The sequence below is a fragment of the Mirounga leonina genome, unplaced genomic scaffold (assembly GCF_011800145.1).
Source record: "Mirounga leonina isolate KUSES-001 unplaced genomic scaffold, KU_Mleo_1.0 Mir_180, whole genome shotgun sequence".
NCBI classification, from domain to species: Eukaryota; Metazoa; Chordata; class Mammalia; order Carnivora; family Phocidae; genus Mirounga; species Mirounga leonina.
Genome location: NW_023270469.1, coordinates 19,153,703 through 19,177,229, shown reverse-complemented (window position 1 = coordinate 19,177,229; position 23,527 = coordinate 19,153,703). Strand labels below are relative to the sequence as shown.

The window sequence follows — 23,527 nt, the reverse complement described above, 5'->3', positions numbered from 1 at the left end:
GCGGCAGGGCAGGGCTGGGACTGGGGCCGAGAAGCCGCCGCCGCCTCTGCTGGGGATCGCGGGCAGCAAGTCCGCTCGGCCCGGCCCGGCCCGGCCCCGCCCCGCCCGCCCCGCCCCTGCGCGCCGAGCAGGCCGAGGCGGAGCGGCGCGCCCCCCGCGACGCCCGAGCTCGAGCCCGAGCCCGAGCCCGAGCCCGAGCCCGAGCCCGAGCCCGAGCCCGAGCCAGAGCGCAGAGGCATCCGAGCGGGAACCAGAGCAGGAGCAGGAGCGCGAGTGGGAGCGGGAGCCGGAGCCGGAGCCGGAGCCGGAGCCGGAGCCAGAGCTGGAGCCACAGCCGGAGCCAGAGCCGGAGCCGGAGCCAGAGCGGGAACCCGAGCTGGAGCCGAAGCTGGAGCCGGCACTGCGGCGCGCGGAGCGGAGCGAGGCGGCTAAGCCGAGTAAGGGGCGTTGGGCCGGGGGCGGTGCTGGGGAGGGGCGGGAAGGGGGTCCCGGCCCCCTCCCCCGAGCTCTGCAGCGGCCCCGGCGCACGCACACACCGGGGGCACTCCGCGCTTAGCCGTGGCGCGCCGGGAGGGCGGACGGGCGGTCCGAAGCCGAACCGCAGCGCGCTCCAAACGGGATCCCCAGACTCCCGCCCCCGGCCCCCGCACCCCCGGCCCGGCCAAGGCTGCCCCTGAGCACGCCCTCGGGCCACGGAGGAAGCGAAGGTCTCCCGGAGCGTCCACCCCGTGTGGGCGGCATAAGACAGCCTTCCCGGTCCCGCGCCCTCGGTTTCGGGACCCCTGAACAACCCACCTAAGAAGGGGAAACTAAGACGCACTTTCGGCCCGGGTGGAAGAGGGAAGGGGCTCCCGGCTTTGTGGAGTTTGAAGCTAGAACCCACCCCCACCCTTGAGCCAGGAAGTTTGACCCTCCGACGGGCGGGTCACCCGGGCCGTGCCCCGGCTTCGGTGCCTGCCGGGCTGGCTTATCTCCGCACCAACGGTGGGAGAGGGGGCGGCCCCGCCGCACCTTCTCTCGCTTTGGGGCAGACTTTCCCTTGCGTGTTAAGTGGGACCCGAAGCTGGGTCCGAGGCCGCTGCTCTGGCTGGCTGCGCAGCGCCAAGCGGTACAGCCGCCTCTCCCCAAGCGCCCTCGGAGGCTCAGTAGTGCCCACCCCACCCCCGGCTGACTCGCGTAGCCCTTCCTCCCCCTCCCCCCTCCCCCCTCCATCGGCTCCGCGGTCTGGAGGCTGGTGCGCAGAAGACCCAGAGCTGCCCTCTTGATCCCACACCAGTGTCAGCGGGGTGGCCAAGCGGGGGTGGCAGGGAAGGCGAAGGCACAAGTGACAGGTGTGAGAGGCAGGGGCTCCAGGAGTTTGATCCTTGATCTTGATCCACACAGTCCCACCGGCACCTGCCTTGAGGATGCCCATCAAGACTCCCTCCTCAAACACCCTGACTTCACCTCCCTGTGCCTCAGTTTCCTCCACTGACAAGTAGTAAAGATTCTGTTGTGAGCAGAATGTTTAAGGGCTTTGGTACCGCAGGAGGGGCTTGATTGACTTCCTAGCTGTGTGACCTTAGACAAGGCGCTTAACCTCTCTTGAGCCTTAGTTTCCCCACCTGAAACATGGGGAACTTGTGTTGAACGGATTCAGTGAAATGCTGCTGGGGGCGGGGGGGGGGGGGGGGGCGCCTACCATGGGGCTTGGCACACAGCCAGGACTCAATTCAGGTTGGCTACAGGTGTCATTTTATGAAGTTTCCAGCATCAGTAGATGCCGAGGCAGAGTGAGTTCCCCTGAAGTGGTGGGGACATGACCCCCACCAAGCCCCCTTCAAGGAGGTCTTTGAACCCCCCAAGGACTTAATGACATCTAATTGTGATTCAAAACTTAGGGCCTGCCCTTTCTCAGACATCCCCTCCTCCCCAGGCTTTCTACTGCCTGGGCCAGCTTTCTCCTCCCCTACCACACCACATCCATCCAGGAGGGAAAAGACTCTATCTGACTGACTTTTCCTTTTGCCCTTGGCTGATGTCTGCTGCCCTGGTGGAGGGCTTCTTATGCATTTCTCACAATCTGTGCAAGAGAATTCTGCACACCTCTCTCCACTCTGCAGTTTGAGGGTGGGGGTGGGGAGGACTGCTTTCCCTGAGGAGCCATAGCCTATCAGGTGGCTTGGACGTTCCAGTTGCGATGGCTCAGACAGGCAGCAGAAAGCAGCAGGGGGAGCTACCACCAGGACAAGGAGACAGGAGGAGGTCTGAGGGGTCCAACCATGTTTTCATGCTGACCATGGTGTGTTCATCCAGGCCCCTGAGCCAGGAGGCACCAGAAATGATGAACCTTGGGAGGAAATGGAGCCAGTGGCTGACCCAGAGGTTAGGAGCTGGAAAGGTCCCCAGGAAGATATCTGCCTGTCTGTGCATCGGGGGCCTCAGACTCAGAGCAGAGCAGGGGAGACCCAGCACCTAGGGGAGGATGCTGGGATCTCTGGGGTGGCATGGAGGGTATAAGTGATAGGAGCACCATTGGGAAGAAAACAGAGATCCATCTTGTGGACACCCATGCTAGTCCTGGCCACCTGTGGCGCAGCTGTCCAGAACAGGGCAGGGGAGAGGTGGGTCTGTCCACATGTTGCCACATGGGGACCTGGGAAGACAGGCAGAGTGCGATGCCTCCTCAGGGCTCCTTCTACACAGAAATCCCCTTTCTCCTCTTCTTCCTCTGTACCCCACCCCCCCATTCACCCACTAGGATGTTATATCCCTGCATCTTCCATAATCCTCACTCTTCTTCCCAAAGGAGTTAATCAGGAACTAATTAGGGAGGTTTGTGTCTCCTGGTCCACATAAGTTTCTGGAACACAGCCCATAGGGAATGTGATGGGGATATGGGCATTACCTTCAGTCTTTGGGAATAATCAGACACATTCTGGCCTTTTACCTGAAGTCTTTGCCTTGGAAGTGCTCAGAGCACAGGGTAAGGGCCAGGAAGGTCTCAATCTGCTCTCAGCCTCCTAAAAGTAGAAACTGAGGCCAGGAGGGCTTCTGGAGCCCCTTAGCAAGTGAGCACAAAATAGAGCTGTGGCTGAGAGCATGGCTACTTGGAGCCAACTGACTGGGTTTATAGCATATGATTCTGGGCAGGAGATTTATCTTTCAGAGCCTCAATTTCCTCTTGAAAGTGGGAACAAATATTACACACCTCCCAGCAGAGTGTGAGTCTAGAAGAATAATAGGAAATATCAGGCAATGTCAAATGGACCTCTCCTGGTGGCCTTGCCATATCCACATTATGAACATACATTGAAACATGCTGTTTTCCAGGCATTTCCCTTTGAATTCTGACAACAGTCCTCTGATTTAGGTACTGAAATCATCCCCATTTTATAGATGAGAACACTGAGGCTTAGGAGGGTTAAGGGCTATCTAACTTTTCCCAGGTATAGAATACCTAAAACATCCCTATGACTCATCATAATTTTATGAGTTTATAAAATTGATAATTAGCACCTTGTATCTTAGATGATGTGTAATTAGTTATTGGAATGCTTCCTCCAGGAATATCTTCAATCACTTTATACCTCTATATTAATTGTCTATGGGCTAGAGAATTTTTAGAGACATCTTCCCTATTCAAACAGTAATTAAACTGACTTAAAAGAGCACCCCCCCATTTATTCCCTATCCCTCTTCTCTCCATTTTTTTTCCATAGCACTTATCACCCCCAACATCTCTATACCATATTCATTTATTGTCTTCCCTCATCAATATAAACTCCCCAAAGGCAGGGACTTTTAACCATTTTGTTCATGATGATATCTCCTATATTCAGAGCCTAAAATAAAATAGTACCCAGCACTTAGTATGCTTTGCAAATTATTAAGTGTTTTACAAACATAAGGTCTATTGTTATTATTTTTGCCAAGTATATAGCTTGCCTGAAAATAAAACATTAAGGTTCATGGCAGAAACCATTCCCTCAAAAATTTGGCAAATAGGACTTGCTCAAGTGCCAGGGAAATTTTGATGAAGGTTAAAAACAATGGAATTATTTTCCTAACATTTTTAATGAAGCTCCTTATCAGTAAGTTCAAAGACAGGTTATTTTTGTAAATCTTTACAATAACAAATGGCATGTTCAAAGGCAATTAAGTTAGCTTTAAAATTTTTCAATGAGTTAACTATCACTGACTTTTTGTTAGCATGAAAGGTTTTTTTCAAATTTTCATTTTAATGATTTTTCAGATTATAAAAGTAATACATGTTCATTGTAGAAAATTTGGAAAATCATAAAAAATGTAAAAAACAAAAATCCTCCTTAACCCCACTACTGCCCACTGAGCACAATGACTGTGAATATTTTCATCTATTTCCTCTCTAATCTTTTTCTATATATGAATATTTTCTCTAGGTTTTTTTTCTTTTACAAAATAAGGATCATGTTGTGTGCAGAGTTCTATAACCTGCTTTTTTAAAAAATATAACCTGGGGTTTTTTTTCCCTCTTAACATTATACTGAAAGTCTTTACCTATGTTATTAAAATGTCTTTAAAAATATGATTTCATGGCTATATATTATTCCATTATAATTTGCTCAGCCTATCCTCTTACTGGACAGTGGGGTTGTCCCCCTGCCATAAATAATGACTGTGTCATCTTTGTGGTGTTTCCTTAAATCAGGCTTCTCTGCCCACTTGGTCAGACCTATTTGCCAGTTGGTAGATGGACTGGTTTATGCACTTAGACAATAAATCAAGCCTTAGAGGTTGGGCCTTGGTGGCAGTGAAGAAGGAGGTGGCAGTTGATCCTATAGATGGCTACTTGCCAAGGAATGTTCTTCTCCATTGGGGAAGACACCAGCTGGGTCCCAGCCTCACATAAAGACCTTCCTGCAGAGGAGAAACGTTTCTGCCACCTGGGGACCTCCACCTCCAGCCCCAGGAGTTAGCCCCCGGCCTGATGAGGTAGATGGCAACCCTTTTATGATTAGTGTGTCTTGCCAAAGTCCAGAATCTCTGACTTTCTTCTCGCTCTGGGCAATGACATGCAAACGCACAGCTTGACAGAACCCCTGTGAGATGGTTTCATTCATTCATTCATTCATTCATTCATTCATTCATTCATTCAGTAAATAGTCCCTGGGCATTTACCACAGGAAGGACAGAGAGAACCAGTAGTTATCTAGGCTGTCTAGACCTAGAGTCTCCACATTACCCATCTCTGGAAGAGTCTCCATTTCTCTACCATCCCCCAGTCACCCAAGCAGAATCATCTTTAACTGCTCCCTCTTCCTCACCCTCTACATCTGATCTCTCTGTCCTGCTTCTTAATTATCCCCTACACAGCCCGCCCTGTCCCTCAAACCCACCCAAGCACGCTCCTGCCCAGGGGCCTTTACACTTGTCTGCTCCCTCTACCTGGAGTCTTCTCCCAGGTCTCTACCCAGCTATTCACCCTGCTAGCTCCCTTCCTCCAGTCTTCGCTTATAGGTCACCCTCTCACCGAGGCCTTCTGCAGCCACTGTACCCAAATGTTCAGTCTCCACCCACACACTGCCTCTGTCCTTCCCTTACTGTTACCTAACCAATCCCACCATTATGTTTGTGTCTCCTCTGCTAGCAAGAAGCGCGGTGAGGACAGGTTTAGTCAGTGCTTCCTTCACTTCTCTATCCCCGTCGAGCCAATGGATGCAGCCTCTCACTCTTTTTTTCCATTCACTCTCCCCTTCATTTAGACCCATCATCTCCTGCCACAGCCTCCCTACTCCCCTGCCACCTGCCTCCCACCCCTGGTCCACCCTCTACACTGAGCCCGGGGAGACATTCCTAAGGGAGACCGTGTCGTTCCCCTGCTGAAAATCCTCCACAGGGCAGTCTTGGGCGGGGGGCTCATTATCTCACCCTGCCCCTCTGAATCTCAGTGTTGACATCTGCAAAATGGGGGGTTTGTTTTGCGATCCCCTGGGCCGACGACACGTGACTGCGGTAGAGCGGGCGCCGCAGCGGCGTCACGGCGTCACGTGGCCTCCCCCACAGGCCAGCCCACTCCTGCGGCCCCTCGCTGTCCGCCGTCTACCGCGGTGCGGCAGAACCCTCCCGGGGCCGGCTGCCGCGCATGCGCCGTGCCGCCCCTGCACACTGCGCCAGCCCGGCTCCGCCAGCCAGGCTCTGCCCGCCAGGGGCGCGGCGCCGCCCCCCCAACCACATACGCATTTGCCCAGGTCCGAGTGTCGCAGTGGGCCCCAGACGAGGTATTCTGGGAGCGGGGACGTGAGGCGGAATGGGAGTGACGTGGACTTGCCGCACACCATTAAGCCACTTCAGAGCCTGGAGTGCCGCCGCCGCCCGCCCTCCGATTCCTAGCCAGACAATACAGTCGCAGATGAGTCACAGGCAGGAACGCGCCTCGCCTCGGATGCCGGGCTCCGAGACAGGCGGGCAGGGGGAGACGTGACCTGAGAGTGGGTCCAATCCCAACCCCCACGCCCGCAGTCCCCTCTTCGGAACTCGTCGCCCAGCAAAGCACAGTCTCAGCCCATCCATGCCAGACCTGGCCATCCACCACCCCCACCCTACTGTGTCCTCACTGCCGCTCTGGTCACATGTGGGGAAGAGCAGGGTGGGCACTTGCGCACACAGACACCTGACATCCAGCTCCTTTGTCTCCGTGACCCCAACCAAAGCTCCACCCAAGCTACCATGAAATCGTTTTCCTGTAGGTCCTCATGTTGAAATCCACAAGTGGGGGAGGGGAGGAGAACACGGTGAGGTTGGGATTGCCGCTTTAGGACCCCCAAAGCCCCTCCTTTTGTTTTCCAAGGGTTTTGTGTGACACACTAAGTGCTTGGTAACTATTTGAATAAACTGTTGCAAGCCAGAGATCCTGGGAGAATGCAGCAAGATGTGTGTGAGGTGCAGATTGAGTTACATGATGCAGGGAATGGTACCCTGGCTAACGTCAGCATCATTGTCACCCACGATGTCGGGGACCATCTCAGTTCCTTACATGGGCGTCCTTCCCCTCAGAAAGTTGAGTATCATTAAAAGGCAGCCTCAAAACTGCAGTCCTATGCAGTGTCAGGCCAAGGGAGATTTTTCTAGAATCCACGTACCTTTGAATGTCCCCTCAATGCCCAGCCCCAAGTGGATTCCCAGAGGCCACACTGGCCCACCATACCCACACAAGAAGCTAATAATCTAGAACAAGTTAGAACCAGAGTTGTCCTGGAAGGATGTCCAGGTGCTGTGGAGGCACAGCCAAAGTGACTATTCTGTCTCCCACAGTCAAAGAGGACTTCACTGAAGAGGGGTTTTCTTGAGCTGAATGTTGACAGCTAAATGGGAGTTTGCCAGGTAGAGAGGAAGGGAATGACATGCCAGGGAGAGGAAATAGCCTGGAGGTATAAAAGGCCCAGGGAAGGTCCAGGAATCTGGCCACCCAGAGCACCAAGGGTGTCAGATCTCTGTGGGGTGTCCCTGGTGTAACTGGGGAGCACTGGGGGGACAGGACCCTACCCTGCACAGCTCCTTCTCCACCTGTTCTCTGTGACCTTGGGTGGGTCAAGTCACTGAGCCTCAGTTTTCTCACCTGCAAAATGAAAATAATGTTACCCACATCAGGGGACATGTTGCAGTAATGGTGGTGCCATTACCTGGCATATGCACGTGTCTGGTGAATGTGGGTCACACCTGAAAGCTCGAGTGCCCAGAAGGCTTCCATATGCAGAAATGTCTACCCGACCCAGCCCCTTGCCAGCCTCCTGAGCCATTTGGAAACTTACACATTGCCCACCAAACCCCCAGACTGACCACAAAATATGCAATGCGAGGGTTCTTGGTGCCCCCTGCCCTAAGGCAGCCCATCTCCCACCTCCCCCACACCCCCTGCAGCCTCAGCCTTCATCTGAGAGTCACAGGGTCCAGCGGGAGGAAAGAGGAGGGGGTACAGGGGGCTTCTAGGAGAAGCAAGACCTTGGGGACAACCACTTGGAGTTTAGGGGGTGGTCAGCACCCTCCATAGCATCAGGAGCCACCAGCATGCCCCTGTAGGAAGTATACATTCAGCGTATTTTTATTAAGCACTCACATTATGCCACTTCACTAGAGAGGTAAGCAGAGCCCCAGGGCTGTGGAGGTAATGGTAGAAGCCAGGTCATTCTCCTAAGGACACTGGAGAGTTATGAAAGGGTTTTCAGCAAGGGAGTGACATAATCCATTTCGCCTTTAAGAAAGACTTCTCTGGAAGCCCCACGAGAGATGACCTGTCAGCCCACTTAAGTCCCCCTCCAGACACACACATGGCCACAGTGCACACAGACACACCCCCAGACATGAACACAGACCCATGTACACACATGTATTTTTAGAAAGCATAGATCCCAGGCCCTGAGATTCTTCATGAATTTTCTGGTGTGAAATCACAGCTCCCCAAGCAGCCTGCCACAGCAGAGAGACTTCTCTACTAAGCCTTGGGAGATCACATCCTACCCTCACTTCCCCCATCAAAACTCTTGTTGGTTTCTGTGGGGACTGGGAGTGGGCATCAGACCAGCATGGGGTTCACACCCAGAAGGCTGAGCTGGAAGGTGCCATCTGGAAAAGGGGATTCCAGGGTCAGGGGCAGCAAAGGCTCCCTCCCTCCCACCCCCTCAGACAGCAGAATGAACATGAGGTACATACCCCTCATCCTCGAAGCCGGTGAAGGGCATTACCCTGCTTTCCTCTGAGGACACTGCAGCTCAGAGGGGTGAAGTGCTTTGCCCAAAGTCACAGCAGAGGGATTGGACTTCTGAGCTCAGGCCCTCCAAAGATAAGTCTTTGATTCATTTATTAAACAGAAAAAATATTATTAATCAGTGCAATTTGACCAATGGTCTCCATCAAAATGTGGCTCCCATTGGAGAAAAAAATATATATATAATAAAAAGGATCTCTGTGGGAGACAAGGATGGGAACCTCTGGACCCACCTCTTACACAAAAGTTCTGTCCACAGTGTCATCCCCAGAATCAGGGAGGTCAACTGCCTCCTGGGACCTGGAGGGGCCAGGCTCTTTGCCTGTTGGCTTCTGGCTACAATCTTTCTCCTGCAAGAGACTACTGAGCTCTACATTCAGGGTCCCTGCTCAGCAACCCCCAAAGGTACAGTTTGGTTTCTGCAAGTCTAGTGACCACACTCCCTAGAAAGTAAGAATCATATCTCCCTACTGTTCATACAGCTTCATGTCACTTGGAGCTCAGGAGAGACTGAACCAATTCAGATCTTTAGCAGCATGGGAGCCTGGGTTACTTTTTAAAAATGTTCCCTCTCTTGCAAATTGGTATTAGAGTGACCTGGTGCTCTCTTTCTACAAAGACATTCCAGTATCACACCAAGTTCACATAGGGGGTGAGGGAGATTGGGGAAGAGACATTTTCATTCTCTTGGCCTTTATTAGGTGCATTCTAAGTGATGTGCTGGCTGGCAGTGGGGGCTTTGGAGTCAAACAGACCTAGGTTCTAGTCCCAGCCTGTAATTAGAAGCTGTGTGACCTTAGACAAGCTACATTACCTCTCTCTGAGCCTCAACTTCCTTATTTATAAAATGAGAATGAAAAAAGCATCATCCCCTTAAAGGTACTGGGATAACAGTAATAATAATAAGGTTTCACTTAAGCAACTCTAAACACCCTTCCAAAGCCAGCTCTGGGACCTTGAACCAGTTCCTCACCCTTTGCAGGTCTGTTCCCCTTCTGTGATATGAGGACCTTGGGCTGGTCTTTAAGGGTCCTTCCAGTTATAAGATGCTCAGAATGCCATGGTCCCTTGCAATTGTCTCAAGCAGTGGGATCTCACAGGTACATGAGACAGGAGAACTCCAGGGGATCTCTCATTCCTGTTCAGGGGTCCACCCAGAGGAGATTTCCCCCCCTCCACCCATCACTGAGACCCCAACATGCTTTTGCCCCACCTCTGCCCCAGAACCCCCATACTCTGCAGCCCAGAGCCCCCCAGCCCCCTCCATGCCCAGAGTGGGCACATGCAATCAAAGTCCCCACCTTTTCGCCAGAGGTGGACAGCGCAGGGACATGAGTGTCCTGGGGGTCAGGGGCTGCTATGTGGGTGTCCCCATCATCTGCTTGTTTGTGTCTCTGCAGGTGAGCGGCGGATCCTTCTTCACACGAAGTTAGGACTCTGCACGTGGGCAGGCTGGCTCCACTGTTCTGCTCCAAGGATTACATGTCCTTCAAACGTCCCTGTCCCTGTAAGTCTCCTCCCCACATCCTCCATGGCTCGGGGCCAGGCAAGGGCTGGACTTGGAGTCAGGGTTGCAGAGAATGTTTCTAGGATGTTTGGCCAGAGAGCTCCAAGGGTCTGATGAGGGACTGATGTGCTATGACGGGCGGGGGGGCGGGGACACAGAAGACCCCTGACATCAGCAAGAGATATCCCCTTTTACCTGTCCCTCCATCTGTCTGTATCAGCCTTCCCAAAGTGTGGGGCGGGTTTCCTCTGAGGGATATTAATGGCATTACTTTTTTGGATTTTTTAATTCCATGGCCAAATGAATGTGGGAAATGCTGAGTGAGACAAGTTAAGTAGCTCTTGTGACCACAGGACTTTTCAGAGCCTTTAATGCAGTGATGGGTGTTGTGAGGCTGCCATAGGAAAGAAGCCCAGTGGCCTTCCCCAATTTAACTGACCACGAGGCATGTGTCACAGGATTGGTGCTCCACAGAACATACTCGTCAGAGTTCACTGTCCTAAGGAAACCCTCCCTGCAGTCTCCCCACCATGAAGCCCTGCATTTACTAATTCATTTCATCTAATGACGCCTTGAGATGATTTTGCCCATAACATTCTTCTCATGGCTCCCTGATGTCCATAAGTCCAGGTGATGGGCTCAATCAGGTGTACCCCTGGGGCTGAAGGCTACAGCCCCCTCTGGCTTACTCCCCTAGTCTCCACCAGCCCCACTCACCCCAGGGTCCCCTCACCTGTCCTCATGGCAGCCACCTGCTTTCTCTTATGGTATCTCCTGTGCCCCCCAAAACCACCATCACTTGGTGCAGTTTGGGAGGACATCCCTTCTCCTTGATGACTCAGACTACGAGTCTGTGTGAAATCAAGGACCCTGCCTTAGCACCCCCTTATCTATTTGTCATCTCCCCTCTCCCATGCTCACTCTAGCAAACCCCTCACCCCCACTCAGCAATGTCTATTCAAACGTGTACCACTGGTTACATGTTACACATCTTGGAGTTGGGGTCCTCTCTTCCAAATAGTCGAAACCTCAGCTGTTAAATCTTTGAACATCAAGGGACTGCTGCTGTGGGCGGGTAGAGAAAACTGGCCTATCGGGTCTGGGTGGGACCATCACCAGGCATGCCCTGGGGAATACGGCGACAGTGGGATTCACCGTCACCAGAGCGGTGTTCAGGGGGAATCGGTACAAGCTCGGTAAGGTCTTGTTCCTGTCATCACTGCTGCTGTGGCATAATCAGGAAATTGAAGCCCAAGTCCCAGGCCAGGTGAGAAGGCTGCCCGTCCAGGAACACCTGCCCCACAGAGGGCTGGAATGGTCATGTCCTCACCCCCCTCGAGCAGCTGGGAAATGAGAAGGCTGGTAAAGGGTAAAACTGGGCTGCTCAGTGTAGAGGGCTTTCTAGAACTTTCTGGGGCCAAGCCAGGCCCTGTGAAGCCCTGTCTACACAAATAGAGGCCATCAGCACAGGACAGCCCTCTGCATATGCACCCCCTGAGGATACTAGGATGTGGTTGGGGATATTCTGGGCTGTTCAGAAGCGGTTCCTACACAGTCGCCCCTCCCCCTACAGGCTCAGTGCCTGGCATGCAGTGCGCACTCAATAAATGTTTGTTGAATGAATACATGTATAGTCAAACACCGTGGATGAGGAGCTGGAGGCGGTAGATGGGGAAGCAGCTGCAGCTCCTGACTCTGCCACCAGCTTGGCTCTATGGTTTCAGGCAGCCAGTCCTCCTCTCTAAGATGAAGGGGTGGTCTGAAGCCAGGGGGCTCCAGGAGCTCACGGCTACTGGGAGGCTCCAGGGAAGGCAAGGGGAGCATGGGTGGGCACAGCCCTCAGCCCCTCACTGCCCACTGCCTCAGCCAAAGCAGCTGTGCTTATGTCTACGTATAGGTGGGGATCGGCTCAGATTTCATTGCAGGAGTGGTCACTGGCAATGGCAGGCCAAGTACTGTGGGGCTGTGCAGACCCACCCCTTCCTCCGTCCTCCCTCTCCTCCTCTGCCAGATTCTCCTCACGTTTTCCAGTCTGACTCCTTCCCTTTCTCCGAACATGTCTAAGAAGTATTCACTGTCCCCCCTTTCAGCGACCCCAACCTACTTCAGTCTGGCTTGTGTACCCCCACCCCACATCCCATCCACTTCTGTGTCACTAAATCCAGCTTCCAGATCTCCTTGTTGGTCACTTCAGCTTTTTCTGGAGGACTCCTCCTTTGGGTTCCCTGACTCTGAGCCCTCTAGGTTCTCCTCCAGCCCCTCTGGGCATCTGGGCCTCTGACTACCCATGGGTGGTGTCCCTTGGCAGGGGGGGAGGATGGATTCTTGCCACGCTTGTTCTGCCGCTGGGGTCCCCGGGGCGCGAACCCCACCCTGGACTCCCCCCTCCGAACACTCCAGACCTTCTCATCCTCACTCTGCTTTCAGCTGCAGCTTCTAGGCCAGCAGCTACCAAGGCTCTCTCTCTCCTCCCTGCCAGTTTCTGCCTGCCTTCAGATTCCTTCTTCTGTCTTCTGCTGCCTGTCTTCCCTGGGCAGCCTGCACCCCTGCACCTCAAATTCAGCCTGTCCCAGACACAGCTCTTCATTCCAAGCTGGCTTGGCTTGATTTTGCTCTGTTGCTTTAGGGCACCACCATTGACTCAGTCCCTCAAGCCAAAAATCTGGGAGAGACCCTCAGTTCCCCTCCAACACACCCATCAACTGCCCGAGGAGACCCAGGGGTTTCCAAATTACGTCATCAGATTGCCATTCAGGCTTTGCCCCCATCTGGGCCACCCTTTGGATTCAACCTGGAAATCGCTGCCTCAGTAAATGTGCATTGAACAACTGGACAAGTAAATGAATCAAGACGAAGCAGATGCCTTGTGGGCAGCCTCCTCAGCTCACAGACCAGAGACCCTCACACAAGTTCTGCAAGGGATGCAGAACCACGGAACTCCAGACATCCTAAAAACACCTGACACGGGAACATTCTAAGGAATGAAACCAGAAATCCCAGGAGGGCCCTGACATGGACACACACCCTCTTTTTTTTTAACACCTCCTTTCCTGTACTGTGAATTTAAAAATCTAATGAAATTGCTTTAACCTTCTTAGCTCACAAAATTATCTATCCCAGTACATAGGAAGATACCAAAGCCCATTAAAACCTGGAAAACTTAGGGTAGGAGCCATAGCTTGTTCCCATTTAGGTTTCCACATCCCTACCCCCTGCCAATTGAGAAAGGGGGTGGGGGTTGGAAGGTCCCCAGAAGGAAAAACAAACCCCAGTGTTTCCCAAGCAAGACCCCACTCCTAGGAGTCAGAGCTCAGGGGGCCAGGGAGAGTAAGCGGGAAAGGGTAGCCGATGTAGGGGGAGAGCCAGGCAACAGGCAGGGCTCTGCCTGGTTTCCACAGCTTCAGACACTGGGGGAAGCAGGGTCCATTGGCTTCTTGGGAGTCATGCAGGCATTAACTAGACCAGGCTGGGCCGACTCCTCTCAGGCACGGCCCACAACACGGCATCCCTCCCGCGCCCCCACCCCATCTCACCTTTCAGGCACTGCAGCTTATCCCTGCCCCCCAGTGACAGCCCCTCCCCCGAGTTCTGCAGGTGAGAAGACTGAAGGCAGAAGGCGGAGGCAAGAACAGGCAAGGGGAAGCCCAGAGGGCTTTGGCCACGGCAAGTGGGAAGTCGGGTCTTCTGCCTGCAAGTGCCAGGCTAGTGAGCCATTTTCCAGCCTTAAGCCATGAGGGAGGTGGAGGAGGACCAGCCTGGCTCCTGAGGAAAGCCGGAGGCGTGGGAGCCTTCTCCGTCTGGCCCCAGCTGGGCAGAGTGGCCCAGGATTCCCCCAGAACCCAGGCTCCAAGAACAGATGCTTCATAACCTCTTAGCCACTGGCAGATGGCAGTTCCACAGAACTCCCTGTGACATGGGGGTGGCCTGCCTTCCTCTGGCCGTGGGAGACAGATCTGAGGGAGGGGGGGTTTTGGGGACCCAAGAGAGACTGAGCCTGTATCACAGCAGGAAGGAGGCAGGGAAGGTAGCATCGGCTGATCCACGGAGAAGTCAGCTGGGCTTTGTCTCTGCTAAGCTCTCAGCCTGTCCACAGGCTGGCAGGAAATACAGTCTGGCCGAGCCTGTGGCCAGGCTTGGGTCTCCCTCAGAATCAGTGTTATGTGGGAGATAGTGCTTGGGTTCGTGTCCAACCTAGTGCTGACTCTTAGCAGCTGTGCTACCTGGAGCAAACTACTTAACATCTAGAAATTCCAATTCCCTCCTCTATAAATTGGAAATAGTCATACCAGCCTTGTGGTGTGATGTCAGATTTAACACGCTCCACAAGGAGAATCAAAGTTGGTGCCAGGCACTGAGAAGATCCTCAAAAAGCTTGAAAGTGCCATCCTTTTGACCACCTCCTCGCTACACAGCTTAGTATTACCCACATCTTTAGTGACAGAGCAGGGAAATGGAGACACACGGGGACTTCGGAGAGAAATTTGGGGTTCGGACCAGATACTGCTGTTTTCTGCTCTGCTCATTGTAACAGTGATCTCTGCAGAGACTTAGCTATCAACATAAGGAAGGACTCGAGGGCAAGGAACACTAATGACGGGACACATTCAGCATTTGCCGCTCCTGCGCCCAGAGCAGACATTGTTAATCAATTGCCGCACTTTTTGCTACTGAGCCTCCCCGCAGTCTCAGGCTCTCTCAAACACAAGCAAGCGCTACCCAACGATCACTGGCCTGTGGAGTGAAACCCTTGTTCATTCCTTGCTGTGGTCTGACTTTGGAGTGGGCAAGGGAGTAGAAGAAGTGACTTCAGCTAGACATTTCTCTCTGAATCTCAGGTTTCTCGCCTGGAAAATGAGAGTTAATAAAAGGCTCCCCCTCAGAGGGCTACTGCAAGGATCCAATGAGGTATCACAGGTCACGGGCTTACAAGGCCTTAGGATCATCTCTTCACGTGGTTTCCTTAAAGCAACCCTGCAAGAGAAGGGTGGGTGTGCCCATTCCACACGTGAAAAACCGGAGCCTCAAGGACATGCAGAAACCAGTCTAGGTGACACAGTAAGAAAAAGAGGGGGACAAGGATATACCCCAGGTGAGTCTTTTGGGGGCTCAATTTTAGCTAAACCGCAGATGGCCAAAAGGACAAGGGTGGTGTCAAGCCCCCTCCTTCATCCCCACCCCTTGGCTGGAGAGTCCAGTCTGCAGCAGGACTTCAGGGCCCCACGAATGTTCTCTGGTCTAGCAGAGTCTGACTAGAGCGGCTGCTCAGCATCCAATCACTAATCTTACTTGTAAGTGCACATTTTATATTAGGGTTCCTGGCAGGAAGGTATCCACTTCAGCTTGAACGCCTAATGTAATACTATAGGTATTCGCCCCTTTTTGAAAGTTTGAGTTACGCCACTCCGCTTTTACGTTAAGACCTATGTTAGTACCTCTTTTCACTGGCCAGAAGAAATCGGAAGACGATGTTGCTTTTGCAAAAAGTAAAGACTGTTCAGCATTTGTTTCGAAGCAAGCCATTATAATAGAGGCAGCTGACACCCCAGGCAGCAAGAGCAACCCCACCAAGCTCCTTCCCCCAAAACCACGCCCAGCAGCATCTCCACATCCAGCCGCCAGACCTTGGAACTGTGTCTGTGAGCATCTGGGCCTTATCTCGGTTAATTCTGTGCATCCGTTAGCAAGATGTAGCCTAAGGTATCAGAAAAGCCTAAGTGAGCTTATTTTTTGGGTCTGGGAATGCTAGAACTGTTTTCCAAATAAATTGCTGATAATCGCTTCTTCACTTTACACCATTTTGGCTTACGAAAGGTTTCGTGGGAACGCTCTACTTTCAGACAGTGGGGGAAACCTGTAATGGCAGCAGTACCCGCCCCCCAGCTTTTGCAGTGCACTTCCAGGGGCAGGGTTCTTGCATTTCACTGCCCACCCCCCTCCACACCCGGCATCCAGCCTCCTGGCATCGAGCGGCACCCATACGCTGACAGCCCCCAAATTTACATCTCCAGCTCCAGACTCTCCCTGAGCTCCAGACTCATATATCCAACCGCCTGCCCCACTCAGATGTATGTCCACTCAGATGTCCACTCAGGATCTCTAGAGCATCTCAGATGTAACAGTCAAGACCTTAACTCTTGACTCGCGGTCCCCCACCAAACCTTCCCATCATCCTCCCCATCTCACTAAATGACAGCTCAGTCCTTCCTTGGACTCGGGCCCCGAACTTTGTCACTTTTTACTGCTCTCCATCTCATCCACTGCCAACTCCATTTAGCGGATTCACCTTTGAATCTGACTCCATCTTGCCCCCTGGACCAAGACACTCTTGTCATCACTTGGACCACTGTCCAGCCTCTTCTGCCACAACCAGGGAGTGTGGGAAAGGGAAAACTCTAGAAACTGAGCCCCGGGTTGGTGGAGGGGGTAGTGGTTTCTGTATCTAGAAATCTTGCCAAGGAAAGCACGATCCTCAGAGTTGTCTCCTATGCCATCCCAAAGCCAAGTGCACTGGGAGGAGAGGAGGTGGATTTTCCTGCAAACACGAATGTGTAAGGACATTGGCATCTCTGCCAAGAGCTACCCTAGATTAGCTACCCCGAAACTCAGCTCTGCCTGCACCTGGAACTGTGCCCAGGGTGACTGGGAAAAACTGGTTGTTCTATGACGTCACTGCAGAAGTGTGCAGGCCTGCTTGCTTTCCAGAGAGAAGAGAGAGGCCCCAAGAGAGACAAGTCACATGCCCCGGGACCCACCAGAGGAGGAGACAGGATTCAAAAGCAGGGCTTCTGGATCTAAGCCCAGGGCACTGGCCACACTGACCCCTCTGGGAGCTCAAGTACACTTCAGCTCCCAGAGTCCTCTCTATTTGCTTCTTTCTGCTTTTAAACACTGTGTCCTCCATCAGTCCCCTAACGGTCAGCTTCTAGGGGCTGCTCCCTCTGGCCACTGGCCCACACCTGGACTCCAGGTCTGCAGGTGATCGCTAGGCCTTGCTAGAGACAGTCATTCCAGAGCTATTCTCTGCCCATACACCAGGCTCTTCAGCCCCTGGATGATACTTGTCTCTCCCAGGAATGGGGGTAAGGGTGAGGATTGGGGGTGGTGCAATAAAAACAGCGAGAATACAATTTTATAATCGCAAAAGCCAGGGCGGGCCCCTCTTAAGTTGGATGGCAGCCTTATTAAAGAGTTTCTATTTTTGAAATTTCAGGTTTTCGGTTCAATGAAACGTAAAGGGTTGCTCATGGAATAATTGAAATTTTTTCAAAAATCTCCTTTCTTTTTTTCGAGGTATAAAGTTACCTCCAACATTTTAAAATATCGACAGCAGTCCCAACAGTTTCAGGACTGTGATTACAGCACACGTGGCTATGGTCCGTGCACCCCGTGGGTCACCGCCACTCCCTAAGCGGTGGGAACCACAGCCCTGGGCACCCCCCTTGCCCCCCAACACCACCCTGGGGAGGGAGTAGGATGATCAAAGACAGCTGCTCGATCCGGCGCACTGGAGCATCTACCGAGCGTAAAATCCAATTATCTGAAACAACATGACTATCAAATTCTCAGACACTATGTAATTTATAACAGGATTTGTATATTCAGAAACCTGTGGAGTGTTCTTTGAATGCTTTTAAAATATAAATTACATTGAGTATTAAATAAAAACACTGAACTTAACAGTGTCACCACAATCAGGGCGGAAGTTCAGTGTAGGGTTTAACGAACGTTTACCCATCATTTCTTTTTTTTTTTTTTTAAAGATTTTATTTATTTATTTGTCAGAGAGACAGAACACAAGCAGGGGGAGAGGCAGGCAGAGGGAGAAGCAGGCTCCCCGCCGAGCAGGGAGCCCGATGTGGGACTCGATCCCGGGACCCTGGGATCATGACCTGAGCCAAAGGCAGCCGCTTAACCGACTGAGCCACCCAGGCATCCCTACCCATCATTTCAATCTCAATTCCTGCTCAGTCCTAGCACATCCAGCATTTCTCTTACAGTAGGATTTATTTTTAAGTGCACAAGAACGAGAGGCCCAGCTCTACGCCATTGTCTTATTACAAGAGGCACGGGGATGGCAAGGTGATGAACACGTGTAAGAGGAGAAAGGTGCACACGGTGTTTTCCCTTTGTTCAGCCCTGGCTTTGACGGAGAACAGAAAGCAAAAACATATCATAAAAACAGAACGAGGGTCTGTTTGTAGGGTGGGTTCAGCACCCAAGGACCATAGTTCTACTGCAGAAATCGCTGCAGGATGGAGATACTAAAGGGACAGGAATATTGAAACATAGGTAGTCAGAGGCACCAAAGGCACTGGTCATGTGAGTCATCATCAAAAGACAGGCCGGGTAAATATCGCACATTTCCTGTCAGCTGCTGCTAAGACTTGCATTTTTCCAACTGAAAAGGAATCCTGCGGGGCTTTTTACTTATCACTTGTTTGAAGAAAGGCCGTTCTAGGTCCCCTCATTGAACACGAGGCCTAGGTTGCAAAATTAGTTTTCTTGTATCATCACAAGACGTATTATACTCTGTTAATACTGTTTGACACTGAACTGTCGTAATTGATGGTGCTGCTACTCTCTTGGGTATCTGGCAAAGAACAAACCCATTAGAGGGAAACAACTAATTGTGAAAAAGTGGATTGTTCCACAAAGATGTGAAGAAGGACCCTTTTGTGTCTTGGGATCTCTTAACCACTTCCAGGCACTGGTATAGACATGAACCTCCATGGGAAGCATTCCCCAATGTCCTGGGGCAGGTTGCAAATGATGAATATATTAAGAAAGTCTTTCAAAACCTTCTGCTTGCTTCGGCCACGGCCTTGACCCTGTTCACATCTCAGTCCTGTGTAGTTCCTTGGCCCCCTGCCCACCTTGAAGCCCAAATTACTACCAAAGATCTCTATTTTAATAGAGTCAAACATCAATTTTTTAATGGTATTTTTGTATCTGCTTAAGAAACCCAAGGTCATGAAGACATTCTCCAGTGCTTTCCTCTTGAAGCCTTACTGCTTTGCCTTTCACATTTAGATCTCTCTCTAGGGGATATCTTTAAGATTTTAAGGTTTCATTTTCATGTGCCAAGCATTCTGCTAGGCAGTGTGCTTTGATTAGTTCATAGCAGAGATTGCTGTTTCCATTTTATAGATGAAGTGATAGAGGTTCAGAGCGGTGAAGTGCTCAGACGGCGCTACCTGCAAGAAGCAGGGCCAGGCTTTGAACCCAGGACCGTCAGTGTCTTACTTAGCCAGAGCCTAGGACAAGACACGCTGGCGGAAGACCTCTAGGCTTCCCCCCCACACCCGGAAGGTGGCTGAGGAGCGACCCTTCTCAGAATATTGGTGAATAAAGGGCCTGGTACCGGAGCTGGTTTGGCTCCAAAGATCACTAGGGGCTACAAAGCAATCTTGGGGGTTCAGGGGATAAAAGGCTTTTCTCAAACATCCCATGATATTTTTAGGAATCCATGTTCCACAAACCACATGGTGAGAAATGATTCCAAAGCTCCATGGCTCAGTGTGATGTTAACAATCAGTTAAGATCACCAGGATTTATCATGGCCAAGAGGTGTCTGGCTTTGCCCCGTCTACTAATTTTTCTCATCCTACCTACGGAAATGACATATTAATAGATTTCCTGGTCTTAAACCAGTCTTGCATTCCCAGAAGAAGCCCTGTCTACTTCTGGGACATTATTATTTTTTTTTAAGATTTTATTTATTTATTCATGAGAGAGAGAGAGAGAGAGAGAGGCAGAGGCAGAGGGAGAAGCAGGCTCCCCGCGGAGCAGGGAGCCCGATGTGGGACTCGATCCCAGGACGCTGGGATCGTGACCTGAGCGGAAGGCAGACGCTTAACCGACTGAGCCACCCAGGCGTCCCTGGGACATTATTTTTAATACACTGTTGCCCTGGTGGTTTCCCAGATGGTCTCATAAATTCTGGGAGCTGTGGGAACCTCTGTGGAGCAGGGGACAAAGTCCCATCACCTCTAACATTTTCCAGAATCAGAACCCGCGAAAGCAAAAGGCCAAAACAAAACTTGAGGAAGAGAATACTGTGGCCCAAGTACACAGCTCGAGCCTGGACCAGCTTGTGGTGGGATAGCTGAGGATAATTTGCAGCATTCATAAATTTAACATGTTATGTATCAATTATTCATGAACTTCCTAGAAAGTCCATGTTGTAGTAAATGGTCATTTTTCCAAGCCATGATTTTGAGTCTCATAATACAAGCTGGGATGTGGGAGCTAATCCCCCCGCTGATGGGTGGGCCACGCCAGCCCCCCGGCATTTGCTTCCCAACACAATTACATGACTTCCTACTCATTGAACATTGACCGTGACTCAGCTGGTGTTATAAAAACCTGTGTATTTTGTGGAAAACAGCATAAGAGCCAACTTTAGGTGTTGACAAAAGAGGAGAGAAAATGAGGAGGTCGGGGCCAGTGATGATTCTAGCAAGAAAATGACAGTTTGGTGTGGGCCCAAGTGGAAAGCCTAATTCTGTCATGGCTTTGCTTCTGTAATGTCGGCCAGTTCACCATTTGCTCTGTAGAAGTAGGGAAAAGCGGGGCGCCTGGGTGGTTCAGTTGGTTAAGCGACTGCCTTCGGCTCAGGTCATGATCCTGGAGTCCCTGGATCGAGTCCCGCATCGGGCTCCCTGCTCGGCAGCGAGTCTGCTTCTCCCTCTGACCCTCTCCCCTCTCATGTACTCGCTCTCTCTCATTCTCTCTCTCTCAAATAAATAAATAAAATCTTTAAAAAAAAAAAAAGAAGTAGGGAAAAGCGGTTCATGACACTGTTACAGTAAATTTGCCAGCCAATAAATAAATTATCCATCAAACCAGAGATAAAACCTTAGCAAATGATAACAAGACAGTAAGCTTACAGAATTTGGATATGTAGAAGTGATAGTCCATGTGAGTTAATTTTGGTGAGTTTATTTAAGTGGCATCTTAATAGTGGAATAAATCACTTTCATCTTATATTTATGGAATCATGAAAGACCTATGGGTAGTCACTTAGATTTTCCAGTTATATTTTAATGCAGTGGTTGAGAATCTTCTACTAGGCAGTGGAGCATTCCCCTGGTAAGCCTGATCCGTAAAACAGATGAAGCAGAGCTACTCTGTGTGAAGGGAGAGCAGTGAGCTCCATCGTGTCCCAAGCTTCTCCTCTTGACACTGGGGCACCTGCATGGGACCTCCTGCCTCCCACGTTGGGGAGGTTCATTATGGTCTGATTCATGTCGTGTTCCCAGCGTCTAGCACATGTCCAGGCATGGAATATGCACTTAATGAGTACTGGTGAGTGGGTGGATGGGTGGATGGATGGATGGTTGAATATATGGATGGTTGGCTGAATATGTGGATGGATGGATGATCAAGTGAATGCTGAATAGATGCCCAAGTAGATAAATACATGGGAGGGTGGATGATTGGTTGGCTGAGTGAATTTATAGAGGATTGATAGTAGATGACTTCACATTCCAATTCTCCTTTCCACTATAATCTACCCCACTTATAACGCCACAAATGGCCAAGTAAAATGTTTCAGGATCTGGACATGACATTAGCTGAGTTCTTGTAGAGACGCATCCCCATCGTAAGAAGAATCCTGACCACCAAGTCACCTTTTCCTCACCTCCATAATCCCAATGTTTAGCTGCCATCAAGGTGACCTCCCTACAGCCTCACCCGAGGAGTACCTCCTCCTTTCCTGAGCTCTGTTGGGACCTCACCCCTCTGTGCTCCTTCCTCCCTCCTCTGATGTTGCTGGTTTGTCCTCCAAGACCCACCATGTGGACGTCCCTGACTCCACGCCCCCAGCACTCTGACATCTCTCCATCAGGCAACCTGGCAACCAGAGGATGGGTATCGGCAAGCAGGCTGAGAGGCTACCCTAAAAAACGGAGGAGGAGACCCAGAAACGCCCAACCAAGTCAGCCTGCCCTGCCATGTCCCCTGCCCCAGCCCCTCTGCACATCCCTGCCAGGAGGCTGGGACCAGAGGGAAGATGGCGCCTGAATCCTCTTCCCCACATTCCCTCCAATGACCTCACTGGCCTCATCCTGGTGGGCTCAGCAGTGTAGGAAGAAGTGCAGTGCTGAGGCCAGACTTGCCAGGGAAGTGGACCTATGACAAATGTCCTCAGACTTTCCTGTGACAGGAGCTATCAGTCAGATTTGAGTCGATGGCCCCCCTTTTCCTTCTAGCCAGCCTCTCCGAGGGAGTGGGCAGGCCTAGAGGCCAAAAATGCTGGCTCAGCACCTCCAGTGTCTCAATGCCCTTCCCTTGTCGACACTCCTCAGGGAGCTTCAGGCTGCAAAGACCGCTGCCCTGTACCCAGACAGAGGGACTGGAGAGCTGCCTGTGCGCTACACTCAACAAGGACTTGGTAGTGATCATCTGCCTCAGTTTCCCTGCCCTGCATGTTCCCAGACCGGAGCCAGCCCTGACCCCATCCCCCTGACATAGGACTGGATCTTGTCACCTTCCCTCACACCCACCGTGCGCACCCAGATGCCACCCCCTCCCCATCCCTCTCAGACCCATTCACCCACCCTGGAAGGAGGATGTTCAAGAATAAGTATCTCTTTGGACAGAGTGCAAGCAGGTCCAGAGAGGGCAGGGGCGTGCCGAAGGTCACATAGCACGTGAGTGATGGGACCAGAAACAGAACCCAGGTCCCCTGCCTCCACCCCCACCACATCCTGCTTGAATTATCCTTGAATTATCAGACATGCCTGGGTTCAAATCCCAGATCTGCCACAAAGCTAGGGCAAATCCTCAGCTCACCAAGAGCCAGCATCCTCATCTATAAATGGAGGGTGACAAAGGCATCTGGACGGAGAAGCAGCAGGCGCCAGACCCCGCCCCACATGCAAGCCTGGGTCACGTAGAGCTTTCTGACTCCGTTGTGGCTCCCAGTCCCAGCCCAGGACCCGAAGTCTGGAGGCAGAGACTTCCGCCTGGCACAGCAGTGGCCCATGGCCCTGGGTACCACCCCAGCCTTGGGACCCTACCCGCTGAGTAGGGAAGCATCAGGCCTGTCCCTGAGGCCTGCTCAGAGCACATCTTTGCAGAGAGGCAAAGGAACGCTCTGCAGTGGCCTTATGCCCATCAAGTGCGTTCACCTGAGCCCGGCTCCATACTCAGCTCTGCACATTGTGGGGCTATGGGCCTCAGCCTCCACTCCAGCTCCATGCTCCTGTGGACCCTGGCAGCAGCCTCCTCCCTGGTCCCCCACTTCCCACTCTGCTCCCCAGTCTGCAGCCAGAGGGCTCTCCTAAAACACT

At 51.9% G+C, this 23,527-nt stretch overlaps 1 protein-coding gene across 1 annotated transcript in view; it reads left to right on the top strand.

Moving 5' to 3' along the window:
• The first annotated feature begins 321 nt into the window (after positions 1-321).
• Positions 322-23,527, top strand: part of LOC118023708 (protein BEAN1-like) — a 35,647-nt gene continuing 12,441 nt past the window's right edge. The window contains exons 1-2 of the mRNA XM_035025052.1: positions 322-437; positions 10,123-10,229. Of these exons, the coding sequence (XP_034880943.1) occupies positions 10,205-10,229 (25 nt within the window). The 5' untranslated portion in view covers positions 322-437; positions 10,123-10,204. The remainder of the gene's footprint in view (positions 438-10,122; positions 10,230-23,527) is intronic.